General features: G+C 41.2%; 1 protein-coding gene across 14 annotated transcripts in view; it reads left to right on the forward strand.

The window, feature by feature from the left end:
* Nucleotides 1-24,754, forward strand: part of CARMIL1 (capping protein regulator and myosin 1 linker 1) — a 346,698-nt gene extending 321,944 nt beyond the window's left edge. For 7 of the 14 annotated variants that reach the window (XM_032268645.1, XM_032268648.1, XM_032268647.1 and 4 more), the window contains 6 exons: nucleotides 4,812-5,244; nucleotides 9,317-9,398; nucleotides 10,537-10,749; nucleotides 14,496-14,627; nucleotides 16,997-17,146; nucleotides 23,674-24,754. In XM_032268645.1, coding sequence (XP_032124536.1) covers nucleotides 4,812-5,244; nucleotides 9,317-9,398; nucleotides 10,537-10,749; nucleotides 14,496-14,627; nucleotides 16,997-17,146; nucleotides 23,674-23,810 — 1,147 coding nt within the window. In that variant the 3' untranslated portion in view covers nucleotides 23,811-24,754. Of the gene's footprint in view, nucleotides 1-4,811; nucleotides 5,245-9,316; nucleotides 9,399-10,536; nucleotides 10,750-14,495; nucleotides 14,628-16,633; nucleotides 16,659-16,996; nucleotides 17,147-23,673 lie in introns of those variants that run through there. The other 7 variants (XM_032268646.1, XM_032268657.1, XM_032268656.1 and 4 more) reach the window with 7 other exon arrangements.
* Nucleotides 24,755-25,847: the final 1,093 nt, after the last annotated feature.

A 25,847-nucleotide genomic window follows, 5' to 3' on the forward strand; every position in this document is an offset into this window, starting at 1 on the left:
GGTTCTGTTTATGTGGTGGATTACGTTTATAGAGTTGTGTATGTTGAACCAGCCTTGCATTCCCGGGATGAAGCCTACTTAATCGTGATGGATAAGCTTTTTGATGTGCTGTTGCAATTGGTTTGCCAGTGTTTTATTGAAGATTTTTGCATCTGTGTTCATCATGGATATTGTCCTGAAGTTTTCTTTGTTTTGTTGAGTCTATTCTGGGTTTTGGTATCAGGATAATGTTGGTCTCATAAAATGGTTTGGGAAGGATTCCCTCTTTTTGGATTGTTTGGAATAGTTTCAGAAGGAGTGGTACCAACTTCTCTTTGTATGGCTGGTAGAATTCGGCTCTGAACCCATCTGGACGTGGGCTTTTTTTGGTTGGTAGACTCTTAATTGCTGCCTCAGCTTCAGCCCTTGTTATTGGTCTGTTCAGGGTTTCAACTTCTTCCTGGTTTATGCTTGGGAGGGTGCAAGTGTCCAGAAATTTATCCATTTCTTCCAGGTTTACTGGTTTGTGTGCATAGTTATTTATCATAATCTCTGATGGTAGTTTGTATTTCTGTGGACTCGGTGGTGATATCCCCTTTATCGTTTTTTATTGCATCTATTTGATTCTTGTCTCTTTTCTTTTCTATTCATCTGGCTAATGGTCTATTTTGTTGATCTTTTCAAAAAATCAGCTCCTGGATTTATTGATTTTTTGAAGGTTTTTTTGTGTCTCTATCTCCTTCAATTCTCATCTGATCTTAGTCATTTCTTGTCTTCTGCTAGCATTTTAGTTTTTTTGATCTTGCTCCTCTAGCTCTTTCAATTTTGATGATAGGGTGTCAATTTTAGATCTTTCCTTGCTTCTCATGTGGGCATTTATTGCTATAAATTTTCCTCTTGACGCTGCTTTAAATGTGTTCCAGAGATTCTGGTATGTTGTGTCTTCATTCTTGTTGGTTTCGAAGAACATCTTTATTTCTGCCTTTATTTCATTGTTTATCCAGTCAACATTCAAGAGCCAGTTGTTCAGTTTCCATGAAGTTATGTGGTTCTGAGTTAGTTTCTTAGTCCTGAGTTCTAATTTGGTTGCACTGTGGTCTGAGAGACTGTTTGTTATGATTTCCATTCTTTTGCATTTGCTGAGTAGTGATTTACTTCCAATTACGTGGTCAGTTTTAGAATAGATGTGATGTGGTGCTGAGAAGAATGTATATTCTGTGGATTTGGGGTGGAGAGTTCTGTTTATGTCTGTTAGGTTTGCTTGGTCCAGATCTGAGTTCAAGTCCTGGATATCCTTGCTAATTTTCTGTCTCATTGATCTGTCTAATATTGACAGTGGAGGTTAAAGTCTCCCACTACTATTGTGTGGGAGTCTAAGTCTCTTTGTAGGTCTCTAAGAACTTGCTTTATGTATCTGGGTGCTCGTGTTTGGGGTGTGTAGGATATTTAGGATCGTTACCTCTTCTCCTTTTACCATTATGTAATGCCTTTATCTCTTTTGATCTTTGTTGGTTTAAAGTCTATTTTATCAGAGACTAAGATTGCAACTCCTGTTTTATTTTTGCTCTCCATTTGCTTGGTAAATCTTCCTCCATCCGTTTATTTTGAGCCTATGTGTGTCCTTGCATGTGAGATGGGTTTCCTAGATACAGCACACTGATGGTTTTTGAATTTTTATCCACTTTGCCAGTCTGTGTCTTTTGATTGGGGCATTTAGTCCATTTACATTAAGGTTAATATTGTTATATGTGAATTTCATCCTGGCATTTTGATGCTAGCTGGTTGTTTTGCCTGTTAGTTGACGAAGTTTCTTCATTGTGTCGATGCTCTTTACCATTTGTTATGTTTTTGGAGTGGCTGATAGTGGTTGTTCCTTTCTGTTTACTGCTTCTTTCAGGAGCTCTTTTAAGGCAGGCCTAGTGGTGATGAAATCTCTCAGCAATTGCTTGTTCGTAAAGGATTTTATTTCTCCTTAGCTTAAGAAGCTGGATATGAAATGCTAGGTTGAAAGTTTAATCTTGGGATGTTTAATATTGGCCCCCTCTCTCTTCTGGCTTGCAGGGTTTCTGCTGAGAGCTCCACTGTGGGTCTGTTGGGCTTCCCTTTCTGGGTAACCCGACCTTTCTCTCTGGCTGCCCTTAGCATTTTTTCCTTCATTTCAACCATGGTGAATCTGACTATTATGTGCCTTGGGGTTGCTCTTCCTGAGGAATATCTTTGTGGTGTTCTCTGTATTTCCTGGACTTGAATGTTGGCCTGTCTTGCTAGGTTGGGGAAGTTCTCCTGGAAAATATCCTGAAGAGTGTTTTCCAGCTTGGATTAATTCTTTCCATCACATTCCGGTACACCTATCAAATGTAAATTAGGTCTTTTCACATAATCCCATATTTCTTGGAGGCTTTGTTCATTTCTTTTCACTCTTTTTCCTCTAATCTTGCCTCCTTGTTTTATTTCATTGAGTTGATCTTCAGTCTCTGATATCCTTTCTTCTGCTTGGTCGATTCAGCTATTGAAACTTGTGTATGCTTCACGAAGTTCTTATGTTGAGCTTTTCAGCTCCATCAAGTCATTTATATTCCTCCCTAAGCTATTTATTCTCATTAGCATTTCGTCAAACCTTTTTTGAAGGTTCTTAGTTTCTTTGCATTGAGTTAGAACATGCTCTTTTAGCTCAGAGAAGTTTGTTATTACCCACCTTCTGAAGCCTGTTTCTGTCAATTCATCAAACTCATTCTCCTTCCAGCTTTGTTCCTTTGCTGGTGAGGAGTTGTGATCCCTTCAAGGAGGAGAGGCGTTCTGGTTTTTGGTGTTTTCATCTTTTTGTGCTGGTTTCTTCCCATCTTTGTGGATTTATCTACCTGTGGTCTTTGTAATTGGCGACTTTCGGATGGGATCTCTGAGTGGACGTCATTTTTGTTGATGATGAGATTATTTCTTTCTGTTTTTTTAGTTTTTCTTCTAACAGTCAGGCCCCTCTGCTGGAGGTCCACTCCAGACCCTGCTTGCCTGGGGACTACCTGCAGCGGCTGCAGAGCAGTATGGGTTGCTGCCAGTTTCTTCTTCTGTTATCTTCATCCCAGAAGGATACCTGCTAGATGTCAGCCTGCGCTCTCCTTTATGAGTTGTCTCTTTGGATATATGGGAGTCAGGGAGCTGCCTGAGGAGACAGTCTGTCCCTTACAGGAGCTGAAGTGCTGAGCTGTGAGCTCTGTTTTTCTGTTCAGAGCTGCTGGGCAGGTACATTTAAGTCTGCTGCAGCGGAACTCATAACTGCCTTTTTTCCTGAGGTGCTCTGTCCCAGTAAGGTAGGACTTTATTTGTAAGTTCTTGATGTTCTGCTGCCTTTTTTTCAGAGCTGCCCTGCCCAGCAAGGAGGTAGCCTAGTCATAGTCTGCCAGCAGAGCATTGCTGCGCTGCTGTGGGCTCTGCCCAGCTGCTGTGTCAACATCCTTGCAGTTTTGTTTATAGAGTTAGAGTTAGAACTGCCTCAGTAATGGCGGACTGCCTTGGTAATGGCAGACACCCTTCCCCCCACAGAGCTGGACCGTCCTGGGTCCAGCTGTGCTTGCTGTGAAACTCTCAATCCAGAGTGTTTCAGACTGCTGGTCTTTGTTGGGGTGGGACCCACTGAGCCAGATCACTTGGCTCCCTGTTTCAGCCCCCTTTTTTTCAGTTGAATGAGCAGCTCTGCCTCCCAGGCGATCCAGGTGGCAGTTGAAACGGTCACCCAGATTTGTGTGAGTTTCTGTGCAGAGACCCGCTGTGCCGGCTGAAACAGCCGTGCAGGAAACTCGTGGCACTTTCCAGCCTGGGAATCTCCTGGTCTGCGGGCAGTACTAACTCGTTTGGGAATGTGGTGAGCACTCACCCTCTGTGGTGTTTTCACTGGAAACTGCACTCCAGAGCTGTTCCTGTTGGGCCATCTCGGATCCCCCTTTGCTGTTATTTTCATAAAGATTGAGGGGAGCCAAGTGGATGTTCAGTCTGTCAGTGTTCAAGGAGACAGTTGTCTGTGATGCTTTCTACTTAACTCATTTCGTTGACTGTTTCTCCCCTTTCATTTCCCAAGTTTCAGCATATCCTTCTGAAAACTCTCTCCCAGAGCATACTCTCCACCTGTTTGAAACCAAACTCAGGTTTATCTGCTTGCCCCTCAAAAAGCCAGACACGTGAGAAGTGAAGTTTTGTTTATGGAAGTGCCGACAGCTTGGGAGATAGCCAGAATCAAGTCCCAGAAAGCCGTCTCAAATTTTCAGGCTGGCCAAAGGGGCTTTACGGTGAAAGGTGGCTTGAAAACTATGCGCAGGAGTGGCATGGGGTGCAGATTTGTTGGCTGTTTTCTGATGACTGCCTTGAGTCATGGACCATTTGGAGGTCTGGTTGGTTTCCTCTTGGCAGGGGTTGGGTTATGGATTAATCGCGTACCAGTTTCTTCTCGGAAGGGAGAAAATGGCCCCACCACCTTTGCTTCATGCCTGGATTGTTTCAAGATGACCCTTTGGAATTCTCAAACAGAGCAGGTAGTTAGATGTATGTATAGCAAGAAACAAAGGGAGGGAACAGTTACTTTTAGAGTAAGCTAGCCAACTGGCTGTACCGGTCACACGTTCATCTTTCATTCTTGGTGTGTGTGCCTCAGTTTCCTCACATTTGAATATGATGATGATATTCTACATTCCTTTCCGTTTCCTAAGGGCAGTAACTCAAATCTGCCTTTTAAAATGCTTCTGAATGGTTACTGTATAGGCAGCAGTCTCCATGTTTATATTTTGACTGATTGTGCTGGAACTTACAGTAGAAACAACAGATCTGTGTTTTGGTTTGAAATACAGGAAATGGTCAAGAAGAGGCTCAGAGTCACATGAGCTTAGTGAAGGGGGAGATGAAAAGAAAAAGCGAGATTCTCGGAAAAGTGGTGGCTTTCTCAATTTGATCAAATCCCGGTCCAAGTCTGAGCGGCCGCCAACAATCTTGATGGCAGAAGAACCCTCTTCACCGAAAGGGGCGGTCAGAAGTCCAGCTGTGGACAGTCCCAAGAAGGACACAAAGGCTACCGAGCACAATGGCAGCTCTGAACGGATAGAGGAGATAAAAACACCTGACTCCTTTGAAGAGACTCAAGGGGAAGACACGGGGAAGGTGGAACGGAGCGACAGCAAGAGCAGCCCACAGGGAGGGCGGAGGTATGGGGTCCAGGTGATGGGCAGTGGTCTGCTGGCGGAGATGAAAGCCAAGCAAGAGAAGAGAGCTGCGTGTGCACAGAAGGTAAGAGTGGGTCTGTTTTTAATTCATTCGTTCATTCATTTGATATATAATAGTTGCACATATTTTCATGGTGCATGTGATATTTTGATATATGTCCATCATCTTAAAGCATTTAACTTTTCTTTATGCTGGAAATATTCAAATTATCCTCTTCTAGCTATTTTGAAATAGATAATAGGTTATTTTTAACTAGAGTTACCCTACTGATCTGTCCAGTAGTAGGTCTTATTACTTCTGTCTACTGGGGTTTTATACCCATTTTGTACCTCTTTTCATCTCCCCCCACACCCCCACACTTCCTGCCCTCTGGTCACCCCCAGTCTCCTTGTCTTCGTGAGATAAATGGGAGTTCATTTTTGACTTGGTGGTCCTCGTTCGTATTTTTGCCCTCATTTGACTTTTTTTTTTTATGTGAGCAATAAAAATTGCCTGTTGGTTAAATACAAAACCAGAACCAGAACTTGCTGCGAAAGAACTTGGAGCACAGACCCCAAAGAAATGGCCATGTTTCCACTTTGGCCGGAGGGTAACACTCTGTGGAGTGCTGGCATTCTAAGGTAGGCTTTGGAGACTCCAGGCTTTTCCCGTCTGCCCAGGAGCCTCCTGTGCCTGTTGTGGAAGCATGTCAAAGATGTTCCGGGTTGGGGGAAACGCTCACATCTGGGGGAAACGCTCACATCTGGGGGAAAACACAGTCAGCTGAATCTAAATGGAAGACTGAGGGTAATATTGAAGATAGGTGAACCAACAGAGGGAAATGAAAATACTGAAACTAGATGACATATAAAAATGAAAACTATTTTCTAACTTACTCCCTTTTCACACCAAAAAATTGTTCTCTTTTCAAACCTGAGAATACCTTGCTATATTCCGGATTTAAAAGACAAAGGGAAAAACAGTCAAGGTATTGGAATTCATTGAATATTTGACCATTGATATATATCATCTGTTGCGACAAAGGAAAACTTCATGGTTTAAAATTTGCTGAGTTCCCCAAAATCCGACTGAAAACATTATTTATTCTTTGAGCCTTCTTTTATAGTATGTCTTTTTTTCTTTCTTTTTCACCTGTTTGCTCCTGTCACTCTGTGAAGAATTGTGTCTGTGTGATAAGGTGAACATATCCATGTTTAAGTCAGGTTATGATTTCTGTGCATTATCATGAGCTCTTTGATTTTTATACAACTGGTGCTTCAAAGAAAGGAAATCACATGTGTGTTTATTTGAAGTATCACAATAAAATCCTTCATCCTGATGAGCCCTGGACTTTCAGAAAGTAAACAATAAGCTACATACCAGGTGTAGGGAGCTCTTTTATATTGCTTCTAAACAACCAGTGTTTAAAAATTAAACTGCACTTCCCACCTCATCTTACAACTTTTCACCACAGTTCTCCCACCAACAGCAACATTGTTTAGCAATTCTGTAATTGCAGATCCCTCCCAACTCACTGAGGAACCTTAGAGTTGGAAGAGAAGGTAGAACTACATTCTGCTCACTCAGCAAAGGAGGCATGGTGTGGCCTTCGCTGGTCAGAATTCTGGGTAATACTACAACCATGTCCTTAGTGAGCCAGATGCCCAAGGAAATGTTTACCTTTTGATCCATTTTGTGAATGTCTTTATAACAATGAATGTGCGGTTTTCATTAATATGCTGTGTATTTTCAGTTTTTCATGGTGAATGGCTTTTTTTGGTGTAAAGATGACATGTGCTAGAGTGCTTTATTCATGCACTTTGGATTTGACATATAAATTGGCTTAAAGTGACAAAATCCTTATGGTTTTATTTTTGTTTAGGGCTTACACAGTGTTAATGATCTCTTAACGCCACCTAGTGTCAGTTTAAACAACCATTGTGAAGAATTCTCGCTGTTTAAAATTCAGACCAATCATGGGTCTTCTGTCAAAATCATAAAATAATAAAGCTTTTCAAAAATTAGCTTTAGAACATTTTTTTCCTAAAGTGCCATGACTGTATTCTTTATAAAGGTAGCAACAGTTAGCATCAGTGATCAATATACTGTTGATAAACGGTATGATGTCTTCACCCTCCTCTGAGTAATTCTTTTTGCATTGTTGGCATTTGATATATATACTTAAAGAAAAAGAACTGTAAGTATGGAGACATGACTTCCATTTATTGATAACAGAGAGAAACAGGCAGCGAATACTTAGGGTTCATGTATTTTTCTCTGAGGCCATCAAGTCATCTGTTTACATGCAGAGGCAATGGGCGTTATATTGTTTTATCCTTATTCCTACAATCATTTTGGGATTTATAAATAACTCTAAAAATCTGGGAGGAAAAAGAAAACAAATCCCTGGGTTGTTTTAGAGATGCAGGGAAATGAGGTGCCCCGGGTACAGAATTTAAGGAGGTCCTCACGCTCAGATGCCCACCCTGCACTTGATGGGACCTGAAAGGGAAGGATGGGTAAGGGGACTTCATGGATGGTCCCCAGCCCTGTCCTGCAGACACTTGTCGTGGGCACAGAGGGCTGGCATGGGGCTTCCTTTTTGGGAATCACTTTGCCGTAATGATGCCAAATAATGTGCCTATTTTAGCTGCAGTGCTTGTGTACACATTCGCTCCTGGAGACCTGCTCACACCTTGCACTCATGACAGTGGAACTTCTGTCATCTTCCTGAGAAATTCCTCAGCCTTCCCGTCACTTGGGTGCTTCCTTCTGATAGGGCCAGTGTTCCTGGGGAATGTGTGGCCGGCGGTAGAGTGATGAATTCAGGGAGTGAGGCTTATCTCACCTACATTTCAAACAATCCTTCCTCTGTCATCAAACACAGTTTAAAGCCAGGAATTGGCTGCAGAGCTTTTTAGGTTTGTCAGAAGCATGAGATAAGCGGGAACCAGCAGTCTGAAGGTCAGACTGCCTTGGGAATCATCATCCCTCCTGGTCGACTGGTCCACCTTGTTTTTGCTTGTTAGACAAGAGCTAGATGTTGACCACCTTTGTCAGTATAATTCTTAGATATTATGAAGCAAACACCAGAGTTTGCTTTGTATGTCTTTTTTTTTTTTTGTATCTAAATGCCTCAGTCTAGTGTAGACTTTCTAAACTTTCCACTCCTACCCCAAGACAGTGGCGTTTCACTTTCCCACCATCACCATTTTCACTGTCACTAATTCCTTCCACCTGCAGATTTTTAAAACATGTATTCAGTCCTGTTCATCTGTATATGCCTCCTAAATAATCGATTTGTTTCCTGTGGTTCTGCCTCAAAGCAAGGAAGACCCTCCTTATTTCAGGACCCTTTTCACCTGTATTATAATTGAGGCTGGAAAGGTTTCTGCAGCTTTGGAAATTAGAGGTTTTTTTTTTAATAGATAAGATTTTGCTCTGTATCCCGGCTGGAGTGCATTGGTGTGATCCTAGTTCACTGCAGCTTTGAACTCCTGGGATCTGTCAGGTGATCCTCCTGCCTCCGTCTCCTGAGTAGCTGGGACTTCAGATGCATACCACCATGCCTGGCTAATTTTTCATTTTTTTTTTTTTTTTCGCAGAGATAGGGGTTTCACTATGTTGCCGAGGCTGGTCTCGAACTCGTGACCTCAGGCGATTCTCCCATCTCAGTCTCCTGAAGTGCTGAGATAGATTACAGGCGTGAGCCACTGCACCCAGCCAAAACTAGAATTTTGGAAACCAAACCTAGAGCAGGTTCTGTAAATTTCTAGTGTGTAAGTGCCCTCATCACATGAAGCATCAGGAGCTGCAAAGCCTGCAGAGATGTTCAACAAGAAAAACAGGAAAGGTCACCAAGCTCACTGACTTTCCCCGGCCCCATACACCTGTCACCCGTGAGGGGGCTTCCGAGGAACCAAACAGGCCACTCTTTGGACCCAGGAGCCCCAACTGTAAACACAGAATAGAATGTACTTCTCACAGCTTTGTCCCAGCAGGAGAGCCTACAGAGATGGGTCAGGCACAGTCACCATGACAGCAGCTGAGTGACTGTGTCATGGTGTCATTTACTGTCATTTACTATCTGCTCTGCTTTTTCACTTTTGCATTAAATAAATGTGCATTTTTGGGGGGGGGTGCTTGAATTTTTTAGAAGCTTGGGAATGATGCCGTATCCCAGGATCCTTCCAGCCCAGCCTTGAGCAGCGGAGAACGGTTGGACGGAGTTGGGGCAGGTAAGTCAGGCCATTGCCTTCACCCCCTTAAGAAAAGCACTAACCTTCTGATTGCAGAAGTCACATGTGATTGACAGAAGAAAAATTTAAATGGGGAGCAAGAACTGATCTCTTTGTTGTGCATTCTCTGAAAGACCACATCCCTTTGCCTGCCCCACCTTCCCGTGGGGCGCATCCTGTAGCCTTGTGCCTGGACAGGGCACTTTTTGATTTCCCAAAGGGAGAAAATTCTGCTTTTTCATTGCAAACTCTTTAACTTGGAGCATTTTGGCAAAGTTGGGGGTGGGAGCGGCACACAGGATCATGCCTGATGTATTTAAGGATAAGCCGCGCATGATATATGGAAGGTGGGTGGCTGTCTTGTTTGGTATGAACAGTATGCTTCCCTTGCAGCTTGAATGTGCATGAAATCCAATATCCCTTGTTCCTCTAACTTTTTAGGTCTAATAGAATAAGAAAATATCTTATGAAAACTGGAGTGTCATGTATTAATTATGTGATAGAATCCTCATTTTGCTGTTTGAGATTCCTATGCTTAGCTACAGTATCTTTGTGCAGTAAGAGTTGGATGATAAATCCCATTTCATGGGCTTATTTTTGCTAGTTGTCTTGTTAAATTAAGGCAGCAGCGTGGATGGAGGTGGGGAATGAGATGACATTTCTGGAGCTGTTCTCACTAAACATGAGATTGCAGCCAACAACATCACCCTCCTCACTCAGAACCTACAGCCAGAGCCCTAACTGCTTGCTGTCCAGAACCAAGGCACTTACATTTGGTTATGCCTGTACCTGTGCCAGGTCTGAGAAAGACCTGGACGCTTCAAATGCAGGAAGAACCCCTGCTTTCCTTGTGTGTGATTACGGCACTGTACGCTATTAAGTGTGAAAGTTTGTCATCTCCAGAATAGTCAGGGGTGATCAGAAAAGAACCAAAAAGTTTATTCCTTTTCTACAAAGACTGTTACACTTCCTTCAGATGTTTTGGTTTTAAAAACATGCTACAACTGCATACTCTGTCTTAAAATATCTGTGATGAGAAACGATGGCAAATGATTATAGCAGTTTGTACCAGACTTCTAGCTTCAAGTTATTGGCTGCTTTGAGCTTTGATTTTTTATAGTGTCCTTTTTCATCTTAGTGCCGAAACTGCACCCAGGTCTTCCAGAGAACCGCTTTGGTTTGGGAACACCAGAAAAGAGCACCAAAGCAGAGCCCAGAGTGGAAGCAGGCTCCAGGTCTCGTAGCTCGTCCGGCACACCTACCAGCCCGAAGCCCCTCCTGCAGTCCCCCAAGCCCAGCCTGGCAGCACGGCCCCTCATCCCGCAGAAACCAAGAACAGCCTCACGGCCTGGTAAGAGTCTTGCAGTTAGGGAGTTGCATTGTGACTGGGTGGCTTCCCAGAGCCAGCTGGATCAGACCCTGCAGCTGGTTTCAGGGTCTGCTGGTGAGCAAGGTACATCAGCATCTGCAGGAAGGGATCAGAAGAAACCTGTGCAAAGATGTGCAAGTGACGAGAGCGGAGGGATTCCTTTCTTCAAGGCTGAGGCCCACCGTGTATGAAAGCTGGGGACTCCGAGACTGTCCTTGTTTTCAGGGGTACAGGCTGGTTAGTAGGCAACACAGGGAAATCAGCCTTTTGTCACGTTGACCCATCCTCAGTGCTTGGCTTGGTGTTCAAATCTCTGTCTCCAGCGTGTTCAGACACCTGGAAAAGCAGCAGTTCAAGGATGAAGGCTCCAAATGGGGAAAGCACAAGCTCTTCAGTTTTTATGCCATATTCTGTGATCTATCAAGGGGTTGAAACAAGACCGGGCAAACAATGGGCCTGTTTTTGTAAATAGTTTTGCTGGACGCAGCCATAGGATTTGCATTGGTGTCATCTGTGGCTCTGGCTGGCTACGGTGGCAGAGTGGTGTACTTGCAAGAGGGTCACATGGTCTGCAGAGTGTAAAATATTTACTCTTGGGCCCTTTACAAAAAAGTTTGCTGACTGTTAGTTTAGAGCATCAAATGATAGAAGAAATTTAAAAAGATTAGAAATTGATTGGCCTTCACCTTATTCTCTCCTGCGCAGAAGAAGGCCAGGTGTGGTCGTGCACACCTATAGTCCCTGCTACTTGGGAGGCTGAGGTGGGAGGATCACTTGAGCCTGGAGTTTATGCTGTAATACAGTGATCAGACCACTGCACCCCAGCCTGAGTGACGAGACCCTATCTTTTTTTTTTTTTTAAAGAACATGTTAGGGTTTTTTTTTTCTTTTAACTTTGCATTATAAGAATTTTCAAACATACACAAAAGTAGGATAGGTAATATAATGAAACTTGTATCAGTTCTTTAACTCTTCCCCTTGTTCTCCCACAAAAATAAGGCAAACAGGGATAAAAAATATTTGGTCAACCATCATGGCTAATCTTTGAGCACTTAGCTGTGTCCTTGGTGCTGTTGTAAGTGCTTTATGATGAGCTCTCAGTATCCTCATCCTCATCACTGCTCTGTCTTACCAATGAGCAATATGAGGCACAGAGATACTGAGTTTGCCAAGCCACGCAGCTGCTGTGTCTGTGCAGCCGCCAGATGCTCGGACTCCACCAGCTGTCATGGTAACTGTGTTTCTATTGACCTCTCCCCCATGGACATGCATTTTGTAAAGTAGGATGCACAGCTCACCAGATGTCTTGGTAACTGTTTCTATTGACCTCTCCCTCATGGACATGCATTTTGTAAGGTAGGATGCACAGCTCACCCTAATAATTGATCAATGTGCAGATGATTTGGGTAGAATGAGAAAAAAGGTAGAATCCTGCGTGTCCAGACTTCTTCCACTGTGGGTCTTTCCCATATTCCCTCATGTATTTTTTTCATTTCCCTAGTGGCCAGCTTGGATGATACTCCCTGGCCTTCATAGCCCACTGATGCCTTGAGAAAACCAGTGACCCATCTCCAAAGAGAAGCCGCAAAGAAAGGACTATACTGGCTTTACCTCAGGGGACGAAGCCTTGAAGCAAACCCCTTAGGACTTCCTAATTTTACTCAAAACTTTTTCACAAACAAAACACCAAAAATTTCTTGGTACACACAAAATGTCATCATATAGAAGGAGTGGGGAGAATGGAGGCAGAGAAAATAGAAAAATTTTTTAATGGAAAGCAAATAAGTACTCAGAAGGAGGCTTGCTCCTAACCTTGTCATCAGCTAGGTGTGCCTCTAGTCTGCAGTTAAGAAATAGTTCTTATAAAATGAATCTAACCTGGTCTGTAGGGTACAGTGGGCCCCTCTTATCCAAGGTTTTGCTTTTTTCAGTTTTCATTTATTCATGGTGCAGTACAGTAAAATACTTTGAGAGAGAGAAAGACCGCATTCAGATAACTTTTATTACAGTATATTGTTACAACTATTCTGTTATTGGGTTTTACTGTTAATCTCTTACCGTGCCTTATTTATACATTAAACTTTATGATAGGTGTGTAGGAAAAACACAGCTTCTGTAGGATTCAGTACTATCCGGCTTCAGGCATCCCCTGGAGGTCTTGGAGTGTATCCGGTGTGGATAAAGGGGGACCACTGTATATTAGCTCCCCATTTTCTAATACTGAATATAAAACTAGCTGAATCCCCAGTGTTCTGCTGCGAGAAGTTTTGTTTATTTACTGAATGTGTTCATTTATTTCATAGCTCTTAGTCTGTCAAGAATGATGTTAGGAAATTTACGTTTTTATAGAGCTTGAGACATTTTCAAAAACACCATCGCATTCCCGCTCCACCACAGCTCTGACAGGTTGTGAAGGTGGCCTGCGTCATCTTCACCTGTCTTTTCACATCCCTGCTTATTTGGTTAAGCAAGTCGGCGACTGGAAGTGTAAGACCGAAGAGAACCTGGCTGTAGGTTGTCTTCTATGTGCTCAGACACTCACACAGCAGCTTAGGAATTGCCTTGCTGGTAACAGCAGAGGAAGGAGCAAGATCCAGTAGTCGGGGGTGTCCGGTTTTTGGCTTCCCTGGGCCAACTTGGAAGAATGAGAATTGTCTTGGGACACACACCAAATATACTAATACTAACAGATGATTAGTTTTAAAAAAATCATGTAATGTTTTAAGAAAGTTTTTTTTTTTTTTTTTTGAGACGGAGTTTCGCTCTTGTTACCCAGGCTGAAGTGCAATGGCACGATCTCGGCTCACCGCAACCTCCGCCTCCTGGGTTCAGGCAATTCTCCTGCCCTAGCCTCCTGAGTCGCTGGGATTACAGGCACATGTCACCATGACCAGCTGATTTTTTGTATTTTTAGTAGAGACAGGGTTTCACCATGTTGACCAGGATGGTCTCGATCTCTTGACCTCGTGATCCACCCGCCTCGGCCTCCCACAGTGCTGGGATTACAGGCTTGAGCCACCGCACCCGGCTGTTTTAAGAAAGTTTACAGGTTTGTGTTGGGCTGCATTCAAAGCCATCCTGGGCCACATCCTTGTCCCGTCCTGTTAGGGTGGTTTGGACAAGCTTGTGGTAGATCAATCCTTTCAGTTAGGGTGAAACAGTACTGGTTTTTGAGTTAAGAGACTAGAATTTTAGTCCTAGCTATTTCGTTATCTTTTTAGTTTTTAATCTTTTCTTTGTCCAGATTCTAAAAGGCCATGATTCCAAATTATTGTTAGTGACCTACATACATACATGCGTGCATGGATACACGCACGCACATGCGCACACACGTATAAATGCTGTTGTACTGGATTTTACAACGGGTAAAGACAGTAGCGTGTAAATATTACTTATTTTATGAAAACCAAACAGCCTTGGTGTTTAAGTCAGAAGGAACATGAGGTTCACTTACAGTCTAATTTTCAAACGTCAGCGCGTTGAAATTTGTGATCTACAGGACAGATTCCTGTCTGTGCAGATAGTAACTTTTTATAAGTATTCATTGTTTTCCCTTTTGTTTGTGGATGTTACTTCACTGAGTCAAATCACAAAATTAATTTTTGGCCAGAGAAATTCTATGGTGCTCTATTTTTTTAATGATTTACTTATATATAGATTTACCAGGCTGTATGTTCTTGGAATCCAGTTTGTGGAACAGTTTGATTCATGTGTTTCTGTCTCCTTAGACGACATTCCAGACTCTCCCTCTAGCCCGAAAGTTGCCCTTCTTCCACCTGTCCTGAAAAAAGTTCCTTCAGACAAGGAGAGAGATGGTCAGAGTAGCCCCCAGCCCAGCCCCAGGACATTTTCACAGGAAGGTAAGGATTTCTTTTCTCTGGGTCAGGTCCCCCCAGTGAGGGGCATTTCAATATCGAGAAATTCATCCTGGACTTTACTCATATCTTAGAGTTTGTTAAAGTCAACATCCCTTGGGTTAAACTTTTAGAAATGGAGTAGTTTCTTAGTTCAGAAACTTGATTCAGCATTATTGATGACATTGGATCTTAATGACAAATGAAAAAAAAAAACAGCCAAGACACCCAACCCAAGGGTCTAACTTCTTTGCAAGAATAACAGACATGGACATTCTCAGGGCGTCCGTGCACCAATTTGCTCCTTCTAATTTGCTGAGGTAGAAGCACAGCATGCTAATCCTGAGATAGGAATGCTTTCTTCCCAAATCAGATTGAGCTGTCACCAGTTATTATCAGAGGTGAGGCATGGTTGTGGCTTCAGCACACATGCCATTTCTTTTATAAGTAATAGTCTTATCCACAGTAAGTTAATCATAGACATCATCCTGACGTGTTATTGACTTTTGGGTTCTACCCTATGTAATGCGTAGTGTAAATGCCATCTGTGAGCCCCACCTATAAAGAAATTCTAGAGCCACACCAGTCATCTACACCCGGAAGGCTCTCATTGTGGTTTGAGAGTTGCTATGTTTTATTTTAGATTTATTTAATGCTTTAGAATTCTGTGATCTCTCTGACTCTGTTCTCTTCCCATATTGGCCTGTTTTCTTTTATTGGTAATAGTATTGGGTTGAAGTTAGTAGAAAGTGTCACTGAATACTGTCTTTGTGGCTTGGAAATCTAAGGAAAGCAATGACACTTCCTGCTTTCTCATCTCCATCCTACAGATTTATTTGGTGGGTAGATGTTTCACTCACCTATTTGCTGTAAATAAAAGATGGTGGGGTTGAAGCCAAAGCTGCTGAACCACTTCTGTCAAATACAGAAATAAAGCTTTCGAAAGGTAGCTGGTATCTATAGTCATTTGACATGAGGCAGATGAATACAGCGTTCAGCATAATAATCAAAGCCTTTGGAAGACTTGGTTTAAAGAAAGGACCTTTGTTGGTGCCAGCTCAGAGAGACTTGAGATGGCAAGTATTCTGTGACAGTCCAATTGTCACCACCAAGTTCCTCCCTATTCCTCCCCTAATTTTCCATTCTTTCTGCAACTGCTGACTTTGCATCTCTGCTTTTAAGGAAGTGTTGAAAATGCCCAAAAGAGTCAGTTGGAGAGAAAAAGGAAAGTGAGGAAGAGCTGGCAGTGCCAAGTAGGAATGTTCATTCATCTTGTCCAAAGCAATTGAAATGTTGCAGGATTTGCAAACACAGAAGAAAAAAGATCAAACGGTTGAATACAAAAATCATTGTTGTAACATTTCTGGAAAATGATGTTTTCTAGTTGTCTATAGAGATCAAAACAGGGCCTAGAGTAGCCCACTAGCCTCACACGTACAAATATGTAGCGTGGAGCCTCTCTAGTTAACAGAGTTGGGGAGATACTGGATACCAGTGCAGGCTTTTAGCTGCTCCGAAAAAGTCGAGTATTCTTTCCTCAGGAAGTTAGAAATAGAATGTGTTACCCCTTAAACGTTTCAGAGCTTTAGGGGTAGATGTTTGATTTCCTTCCTCATCCTTCTCCCTCCCCCAGTAGCAAGTCTTAGGAATGGCTCACACTCCCTTCTTTCCATTCGGGCAGTAGGGATGGCTGAGCTGTTGAGACCATCGCTTTCCTATCTAGGATGCAGAACAAGGCAATCATAGACATCATCCTGATGTTATCACTTGGTATTGAAATTGAACTGAAAATATACATGAAGTCTGGGAATAGACTAAATGTCTGAGGTGGTAAGATTTTGACATTATTTATCAGCTTGTCTGCTAAGGTGGCCCAGAAATGGCAGCCACTTGTGAGCTCTCTTTTTCTTTATCAACTGTCCCTATTGTGCTCTTTTCTGTTTTCTAATCTATTATTCATGCTGGTTATTTCATTACTTCATTTCCCTGTTCTTTGCCTCCCTTTGGACTAGCGTGCCCAACTAATTTCTGAAACAGGTAAATTGTTATGATTCTTCTGGATTATTCTGTAGTGAATGTGATTTTCATTAATCCATTGTGGAATCAAAATGGTTATACTGGGGCCTTTTTATTAATACTTTTTTGGGGCAGACTCAGAGCTCACCTCATTTTACACGACATTTCCATAATGTTGGCTGTTGAATTCTGTAGATAATGATATATATCTGCCCAGGACCAACACTGTAGGTTCCTTGAATCCTAAGTGGGGCGGGTAAGCTGATATTTAATTTTTAATATTTATATTTTTAAATATTAATGTCAACACATTGATGTATGTGCTAATATAAAGGGTAAAATAAATCCCTTTTCCTCAGTAGTGCAAAGAGGAGATTATTACAAAAGACATTCAGATCATGACAGTGGCAAGCCTTCCAGTAGAGGGAAAAGATCTTCAAAACTGTCCTCCACCATTGCAGAAGAGGAAGTGAATGCAATTGGGCACAGGAAGTCACAGCCAACAAATGGTTAGAGCCTTCGATTATCATCCCTCACTGACCCGAAGCTTATGAACTGGCACTAACAAAAACAAACTTTAATTGAGTAACTTCAGTCATGGGACTGGGTCAGGGATTAGTCATACAAGAGAGTTTTGTTTGCTTTTTTGGTTTTTCTAACTCTCAACAGGATGGTCCTTTTATTTGAGGCAAATATAAATATATATATTGACTTAAAAATCTAAAATTAGAAATTCTTATGAACAAGATCAAGTTACTCTGGTGACTTGTCCTTTCAAATTTTGGTGATCATGCAAGTTTATTTTTATAATTGGGGTTAGACCTCCTATTCTCTTCCTTATAGCTTTACTCTCCTGTTAGGTTTTAACCGTAGTTAGATCAGAGATTTTTAGAATGACAGAGGTTATATCCTTAGAGAATACTAGCCTAGCATCTTACACCCTTTCAGGAAAGGATCAATAAAAAGTCACTGACTCGATGCAGACATTGGGTCATGCACATAATCTTTCAGTGGCCACTTTATCACCCTTAGTAAGAAAGAAAAAGTACCAGTTAACTTGTCAACCTTCAGGAACAATTTATTCCATTTTCTAGGAGTTACTCGCTGACTTCTGTCTTTCATCTGCCCTTGTAGTAAATTCTGTAAAATTCTGTTCAGGTGATAACAATTCCAAGAGACAAAAAGGAGACAGATTTCAAATCGGCTTTGCCATCCAGTGATGAGAATTTAAGAACAAGTATTGCTGACTCAGAGAAAAAAAATGTCATTTTTGTGCCTAACGTACTCATCTCCTCCCCGGTTAATAAAACTTTTTATAAATATGACTTCAAAAATCCTTTAAAGAAAATCTTAGTATCTTTAAAGGACTTCTGCTTTTGGAATGAGGCCCTTTTCTTCTTATAAAACCATATGGGGATAATAGATGTGTATATTTAGGCTCCTGGGAATTATATGTGGTCTAGCATTCAGGCTGTAACAGCTTGCCCTTCACAGCCTCCCAAGAAAGCATTTCAGAACACAAGCTAATGGGAGTGACCTTATTATAGGACTACCTTCTCTTTACTGCAAAGGGATAAACCATTCTCGAATTTTCACTCTTTACTATTGATAATAAAACACTTCACAGCTTAACAGCCCAGTGAGTTATGATACCTGAAGTAGAAACTGCTGTCTTTGAGAACTTTTCTTGATACAGGTTTTAAAACAAAAAAGCATCTACCAACTGCCTGCCAGGGACAACATTTGGAGCCTGCCTTCTCAGCCAGTGCCATGAGATCAGCCACGTGTGCTCACTTGCCTGGGGTTCCAGCATATACTAGATAGGTGGTGGGGTGGGTTAAAGACACCACTCAGAGTGTAAAGCAAAGTCTATAGGACACATAAGGATAAAACATTCTGTTTGGGCCAGGTAGCTCCTGCCCTAAAGAGAGCCAATTGAATTGACCCTTTACTTTTACAGAAATTCCTATGTAGTAGATTTGCTTATAGACACGTAGTTACAATAACTCCTGTCTACGTGAAAGTTTCTCTCACATTACCAGAAAAATCTCTGTCTTCAGTCCTAGGAAAGTTACATAAATAAACACCGAAGACATTTATTTTCTGATGAGTTATTTTTGAGAATTTATTAGGCCAGAATCTCTGTCTCTGTATTGCCTCATTTGTTAAGAACAGCTAAGGCTACATAAATGTTTTTAGATTCTGGAGCTTTACATTTGAACTGTTATTTTCATTGATTTATGTCACTTGATTATTAACAAAGCACCACTGATGCAACGTTCCTTCTTCCAGAGGCCACTAAAAGCACTTTATACAACACAAAAAGAGGCGCACCCTGCCCGCCCCGCCACCTGCCACCCAGTGCCCACTGATCATCCAGTGAGGCTTTGGGTTAGAGTGAACAGGGGACAAACACAGAGATAACCCAAATTATAGAAAAGCAAGGAGAAGAAATTCTATATCTGTCTCAGATTTGTTCATGAGCTGCTTAGCTTAAAATTCTTATTGTGAGGTACTGGTCAAATGATGGAATTAAATAGGACCATCTTGTATTTACTTTTCTGCTTTGATTTCTTGAAATAATGACAGGCATTAAGAAGTAATTTTTACAGGAGATTTAGTTTAAGTGATTTTATGAATAATATTTTAATTATGTTTTGTTAGTGCCGATTCCTAGCACTTGACTGTCTTCACCTTTGAGAACTGCATCGCAGTCTGCTTTCTGAATAGTTCCTGGTTAAAAAGAATGACATTTAGCAAATCAATTCTATTAAATAATTGCATGTACTTTCTTTTAAGTCTTTTAAGAGCAGCTTTGTGTACACCAAAATGCCTTCTGATTTTTGTAAATCGTGTATTCATGAAACAAACAGAGGCTATTCTCTAATACTGTTCTCAAAGCATGCTGCATATTTTTATGAATATTATGTTTTAATTGTGTGGCTATTATACTGATTTGACAGTTAAAATGCTTAATTTCTTTTACTAAAAATATTTGAAAGCACTTTTTTTCATTTCATATCATTTCCTCTCTACATTTGATTATAAGTTGTTATGTTTTTGTAACAGTATATCCTATTTTCTTGAAGAAAATAGTGCTTTTGGCTTTGAATGCATTGTAATGGCTCCTTTTGTACAGGGTATCTGATTCTGAGATTCCTTTTCCATGTCACTTGTCTCTTCCATAATCCAAGCTGCAGCCAATAAATACTTGGCTGTGACTTGCAGACTGTAAGCCAGTGCTCTGCTCTGCTTTTTCCACCAGATTCAAGTTCTGCTTCCCTTAAGTGAGTTCTTGAAGATAAATTTAACGGTTGGCATTTTGGGCTCTTGCTAGAAAGTATAAAAAATCAGGGCCAACTACTGAATGCTATTTTAAGGTCATAGTGTTTTTCTTATGGAAAATATGGATGTCAGTGGAACTCACAATGGAGAAAATACCAAATTTTCATGATTCTCTAATTCTGCATTTATGTGCATATTTCAGATTCTTTAAAATTATCTCATACATGCAATGTCAGATCATCCTCAAGAATAACAGATTTCATGTTCAAGCCTCTCCATAACAATTACTGCCACTATAGACAGGATGTATGTATACATGGAGTGTTTGTGTTGAATGATTACCTGTTCATTTACTCAATTAACTTTAATAGTGTGTAAAATGGTGATAAATATGTGTGCAGACACACGCTTAGAGATGCTGCAGCACTCTTAATGCTTGCATTGAAAAAGTGTTTGTGGAATAATCGGATTTTTTTTTTTCACCCTGTTAAAATCAAGCATTAAATCAAGCTGCCTAAGAGGAGCTCTGATTGAATTTGTAAAAAGTCTAAATCTTATAAATATTAAAAAATAAATTCTAGCCAGGCATAGTGGTTCACACCTGTAATCCCAGCACTTTGGGAGGCTGAGACTGGAGGATGGCTTGAGGCCAGGAATTTGACACCAGCCTGGGCAAGAAATGAAACTCTGTCTGTACAAAAATAAAAAATCAGCTGGGTGTGATGAGGTACACCTGTAGCCTCCCCTGCTCTGGAAGCTAAGACAGGAGGAGCACTGGAGCCCAGGAGTTTGAGGCTACAGTGAGCTATGACTGAGCCAAGTGAATTCCAGCCTGGACAACACTCAGTATCTATAAATGGGTAAATGCATAAATGCTTGCATGCTTACATACATGCATACATTCATTCTGGAGTTTTAAGTTTCAAACAGACATAATTCTATTAGACCATCCTTTACTAGAGGCCTGACTAAACCTACTTCAGTATAGTTATAGTAACATCTTAATTACATGGAATCAAATAGATGTTCCCTTAGGGCTGGAAAACAAACAACAAAGAAGTTCCCCTACGAAGTTGTTCACGTTAGGGATCTTATCCCTTAGGGATAAGACTGGAGACTAAAAGACAGACTGCTTTGACTTTCAGACTCATCACATTAATTGCATAACTTTAGCTCCTCGATCTCGTTAGTTTTTGTGTCCTTGAATGTTGCTTACCTCCTAGACTATGAACATGTCATCCTGCTACCTGTCTCATTACATGCACAATCACAATTGGTAGAGTTTAATCAATGGAGGTGAATATACTTAGAATGAATTTCTAAATAAAGTCACCACTGTAGTGAAATTCTTTCACAGCCCCCTTGAAAGAATATGTCATCTTTCCCCCTACAGTCCCTGAGTCCTGGAGAATTGGGAAGCCCAGTGTCAGTGAGTCAAAAGAATCAACATTTAGTTGGAGACTGAGGGACAGCCTACTTTTTGCAGGAAGATTTCTGTGTTGGATGTCTTTGAATTTTAATCATGCCTGCTCTAATGACCCTTGTCTATAGGGTTGTCCCAGTTTTCTGTGACATGAACACTGTTGGTTACTTGAATTTTTCCAGTTTTAGATGGTACTCTTATGTTGTGTCATACAACATAAGAAAAATACTGGGAAGAATGAAAGAATATTTTTTCATACAACATAAGAAAAAACAAAAATGTTGGGAAGAATGAAAAGTTTGATTATCCTTTAAATCTAAGAATTAGAACAAATGTATTTGCTCTGAAGACAAAAGAGCAATATATTATATTTATTTCTTCCCTTGAATTTACAGTGTGTTTTTGAGTCATTTGATAGAGATGAACAACTTATTTTGGTTTTAAAACAATGAAAAACGATTTTCCAGCAGATCTCACAAGATGTGCTCTAGTTTGAGGTTGGGTTTATTGCAAAATGTTTTCAGGATAAAAATAATAAAAATCTTCCCTACTTTCTTTTATCCTTAGTAATTAAAGGATTCCTGTCTATTAGTATCAAATTGGTTTTGTGATAAAGGACAAAATATTTATAGGCATTTACTCACCTTCATTCTCCAAACCTGGCCTACTGACAGCTTTGAAAGGACCAAACAAGTGCATTTAATTTTTTTTTTTACCCAACACAAGCTTAAAAATAGAAATTGCACTTCAGTTTGAGTGACAGAGCAACACCCTGTTTCTAAAAAGAAAAAGAAAGAATAGTAGAAATCAATGATAATATTTCTTTGTTGCTTTCTTCCCCCAATTTGAGAATTTGCCTGAAACTGTTAGAAGCAAAGAAGACAGAATTTAAGAAATTACATACTTTATTATCAGATTTGAAATATTTTTTCTTTTCAGAATTTTGAGTCATTTCAATTTAATTTCATTAGCTAAAAATTTAAATTTTTATTGTGTAAATACCAGAATCTGGCTCTAATACCAGTATTGGCAAGAGAAGTACTCTATTAGGTTTGCATTTTGACTATTAGGTTTAATGAGCTTTCACTTCCTGAAATACTCCTCAGGGGGTTAAACATTTTAATAGCCAGCTCCTGGCAAGATGAGTTTTTGTTTTTTTTTTTTTAGCAGAATGCAAAAATCAAGTGATTAGAAGCATCAGATAAATCCTATAGCTTTTAAAGGACTGATAAAGTGCGTTCCTGTTTGGATCATTTGAACTTCCGAGTGATGAGATAGCTGTCCTCTTCCTTCAGGCTGCACAAAGTGTGTGGGTTTAGTATTTTTAGCTCAAGAGCTGTCCGTACAATAGACAAGATGAATAGTGTTTAATAATCCTTAATAGCTATGTTGGAGTACAGCATTCGAATCTTTTCCCCAGGTATCATAGCAGTGACATCATGTTCTAGTTGGAAAGAACATGGGCTTTGGAGAGACAGATCTTGTTTAAATCCTGGTTTCAAGTTTTACAAAACCTACCTTACAGAAGGTAATTGTGAGCAATAGCGATAATAAACAGTGAGCGCCTAACATAGAACAGAGGCTCAGTTCCAGTAATGATTCTCCCATCATTGCTTTGTAAAGCCTCAGTAGATTCCTCATATTTATGTGTAATCAGAGCAGGCAACAATTATGGTAATTTTACCTGGAGGGTGATTCCAAAATGGTTGAATGTGTCATAGGCAGTATTTAATGCATTTTCACTGACTTCATTCATTTCCTAGAGGGTGAAACTAAGGTTTTCTGAGTCACAGAAAGGTCTGACAAAGATTTCTAGGGACTTTGCTGACATCCTGCCCCACAAGCAGGAATGACAAACCCTAAATCATCTGCAAAAGGCATCTAGTGGGATATCTGTCCAGCCAGCTTCTCGTCAAGGCTCTGTCTGCCCTGTTCTCTCTGCTGTGTGAGGGTACAGCTGCAGCTGAGGAGGTCACCAGGAGCAGAACAGCTTCAGAGCCATCCTCCTTCCTGGTATCCCCCTCCGCTTCCCCACCATCCTTGCCTGAGGGGTTCTCACCTCAGATTCTTGTCCACATCTGTGAGAGGTTCGCCCTGTCATAGGCTGTGTTTTTGTGTGTGTTTTCTCGTTTTGTTTCTGCTTTGTTGGTTTGTTTTACATTTCTGTCTAGAGTCTCCAAACATAATAGCCAGTTTGTTTCTGAGAAAGTTCACCCTGACCCGCTCCCCTCCCCCAAATCTTCAAGCCTCCTGTATCTCAGCCCATTGTCAGTCAGGCCATTGGTATTACTTTGCCAATAAACTGTGCGACTTCCCTTTCTATTTCAGTTTCAAGGAGGAGCTGGGGCCAGCAGGCCCAAGAGTATCAAGAACAAAAGCAACGGTCCTCCAGTAAAGATGGCCATCAAGGCAGCAAATCTAGTGACTCCGGGGAAGAAGCAGAAAAAGAGTTTATTTTTGTGTAAAGCTCAGCCATGCAGAAGGCTTCCTGTGTGGGGTGCTTTGGTAGCCATCAGAGAGGAACAAGGGCAGCACCTCTTCTTCCGAGGCGTTCTCGCGGTGCTTTAGTCTCTTGCTTTTTCTTCTTTTTTCTTTATTTCTCCCCCTACCCATATCCCCTGCCGCCTTTTTTTTTTTTTTTTTTTTGGTATAGAAACGAATCCATTTCTTGGTAATCAAAGCACATTTCTTTGGTCTTCCTCCAACCCTTGGCATTTGATTTCTAAACATTCCTTCATATGCCTTTAATGAAAGCCAGCAATTATCCCATGGGCCCTACTTGAATTTCTCTGAGGCAGCTACAGATTGCCCTGCAAGATGAGTTTTTGGAGATAAATGAAATAACTGGACACACACTCACACAAGTAACACCACAGCAGACCACGGAGTACTGCTGAGTGTACCTGTGTCGAATCCGCACAGGACTCCATATAGCAATTTATTCTTGATGTATGCAATTGCACATTGTAATTATATTAACAGAGCACACTAATAATTTGTATAAATTATATATATTAGATCTTGGGTATGGTTTTTACATTCTCCCGTGGGAAACTTCTTCCCTCCTGGTGTGGAATTGTACATTTAAAGCTTGGTTGGTGACCTTTGCATCAATGAGCACAGCTGAGAACCAGTGAGAAAGCCCACGGCTGATTTTACCATGTGCCCAGATTAATGTATATAGTTGATTGGAATGAGGTTTTATGAATATTCATGTTTTTGAAGGCCTTTAATTTCTGTCTGCATATTAGCTTTTAATGTGTGATTTTAAGAGAGAATACTTTGACACCTGTGAAAATCAAAATACTACTCTTTATAAGACATTTCACGAATATTCACTTACATTACAGGCTGGAAGTATTTTATTCATATGTATATTTATACCAATAAAATGATTTTACAAGTGGAATTTGGACCTTCTCCAGTTACATTTTTAGTTTGGACTAGCTCAGGGTGGTGAACTTTGGTTTTGTTTCCAGAATCCAAAATAATCAAACTTCTCAGATAACCAATCTGGGAACCATTACCTTCAAAGTAAAGAACTTACTAATACCACTGCCTGTTTTCACCTCTGGGAAAAATGATAAAATTTACCAGAAGAACATAGGATTCTGAGTTTGATGGAGCTCCCGTTACCGTTAGTCAGGGTCATATGAGGGATGCAAGTATGCAAAGAAAGATGATTTGCAGAGTGGCAGGTGGTGGTTATCTACTGGAAAGAAGAATGATGGACGATGCGTTGGCATGACGTGGCTGTTGCCCCCACCATCCTTCTCCACCTGGGTGCCTGGCATATGAGTAAGTGCCCATAATGTGGACCAGATGGTTTGCTGCCTTTGCCTGACCTCGTGAGGGCAGAAAGACACAGGATTGTTCCTCCAGCTGCAGCTCCGCTGTCATCAGTGCTGATGGGAACAAGCACCCTCATGGCTGCCACACTGGGAGAAGCATCAGAAGACAAAGATGGGCACGACGCCTCCATGAGCTAAAGGCTGTGAGGAAACAGACCCATAACCCAACCAGAAACAATGCAGCACGACAGAACCATACTCATTACAAACAGTGGTGTGGGAAGGGGTTCCATCTGCCTGTGCTGCTCAGGAGCCTCAGAGGAGGCAATGTTTGTGCAAGGCCTTGAAGTCATACCTTCCTAAGTACAGTAACAGTGTCTGATTCTTGGTCATACCCCCTGTAAATGTATGATGTGACCCATATTAGACAATAGAGAATAATAGGAAGATACAGAAAGTGCTCACAGAGCAGTCCAGTTCACGTCACTGAGACCGCTTTGTGGTAAAAGGCACATGTGCTGCTGGTTAGGACCTCTCTGAGTTTCAGTGTAAGAACTATTCCCAAAGAGACAGTGGAGAGAACCTGGGTAGTGAATAGCCTTGGTGCTTTACTATGTAGTTGGACCCTGACTCTATGCAGTAGAAGCCATTGCATTTTTTAAAGCAATAATGTAATCAGAGCTAAGATGTATAGAGAGAGACCCTGTAGAT

This window comes from Sapajus apella, unplaced genomic scaffold (genome assembly GCF_009761245.1).
Source record: "Sapajus apella isolate SASKATOON/1434 unplaced genomic scaffold, GSC_monkey_1.0 scaffold184, whole genome shotgun sequence".
NCBI lineage: Eukaryota > Metazoa > Chordata > Mammalia > Primates > Cebidae > Sapajus > Sapajus apella.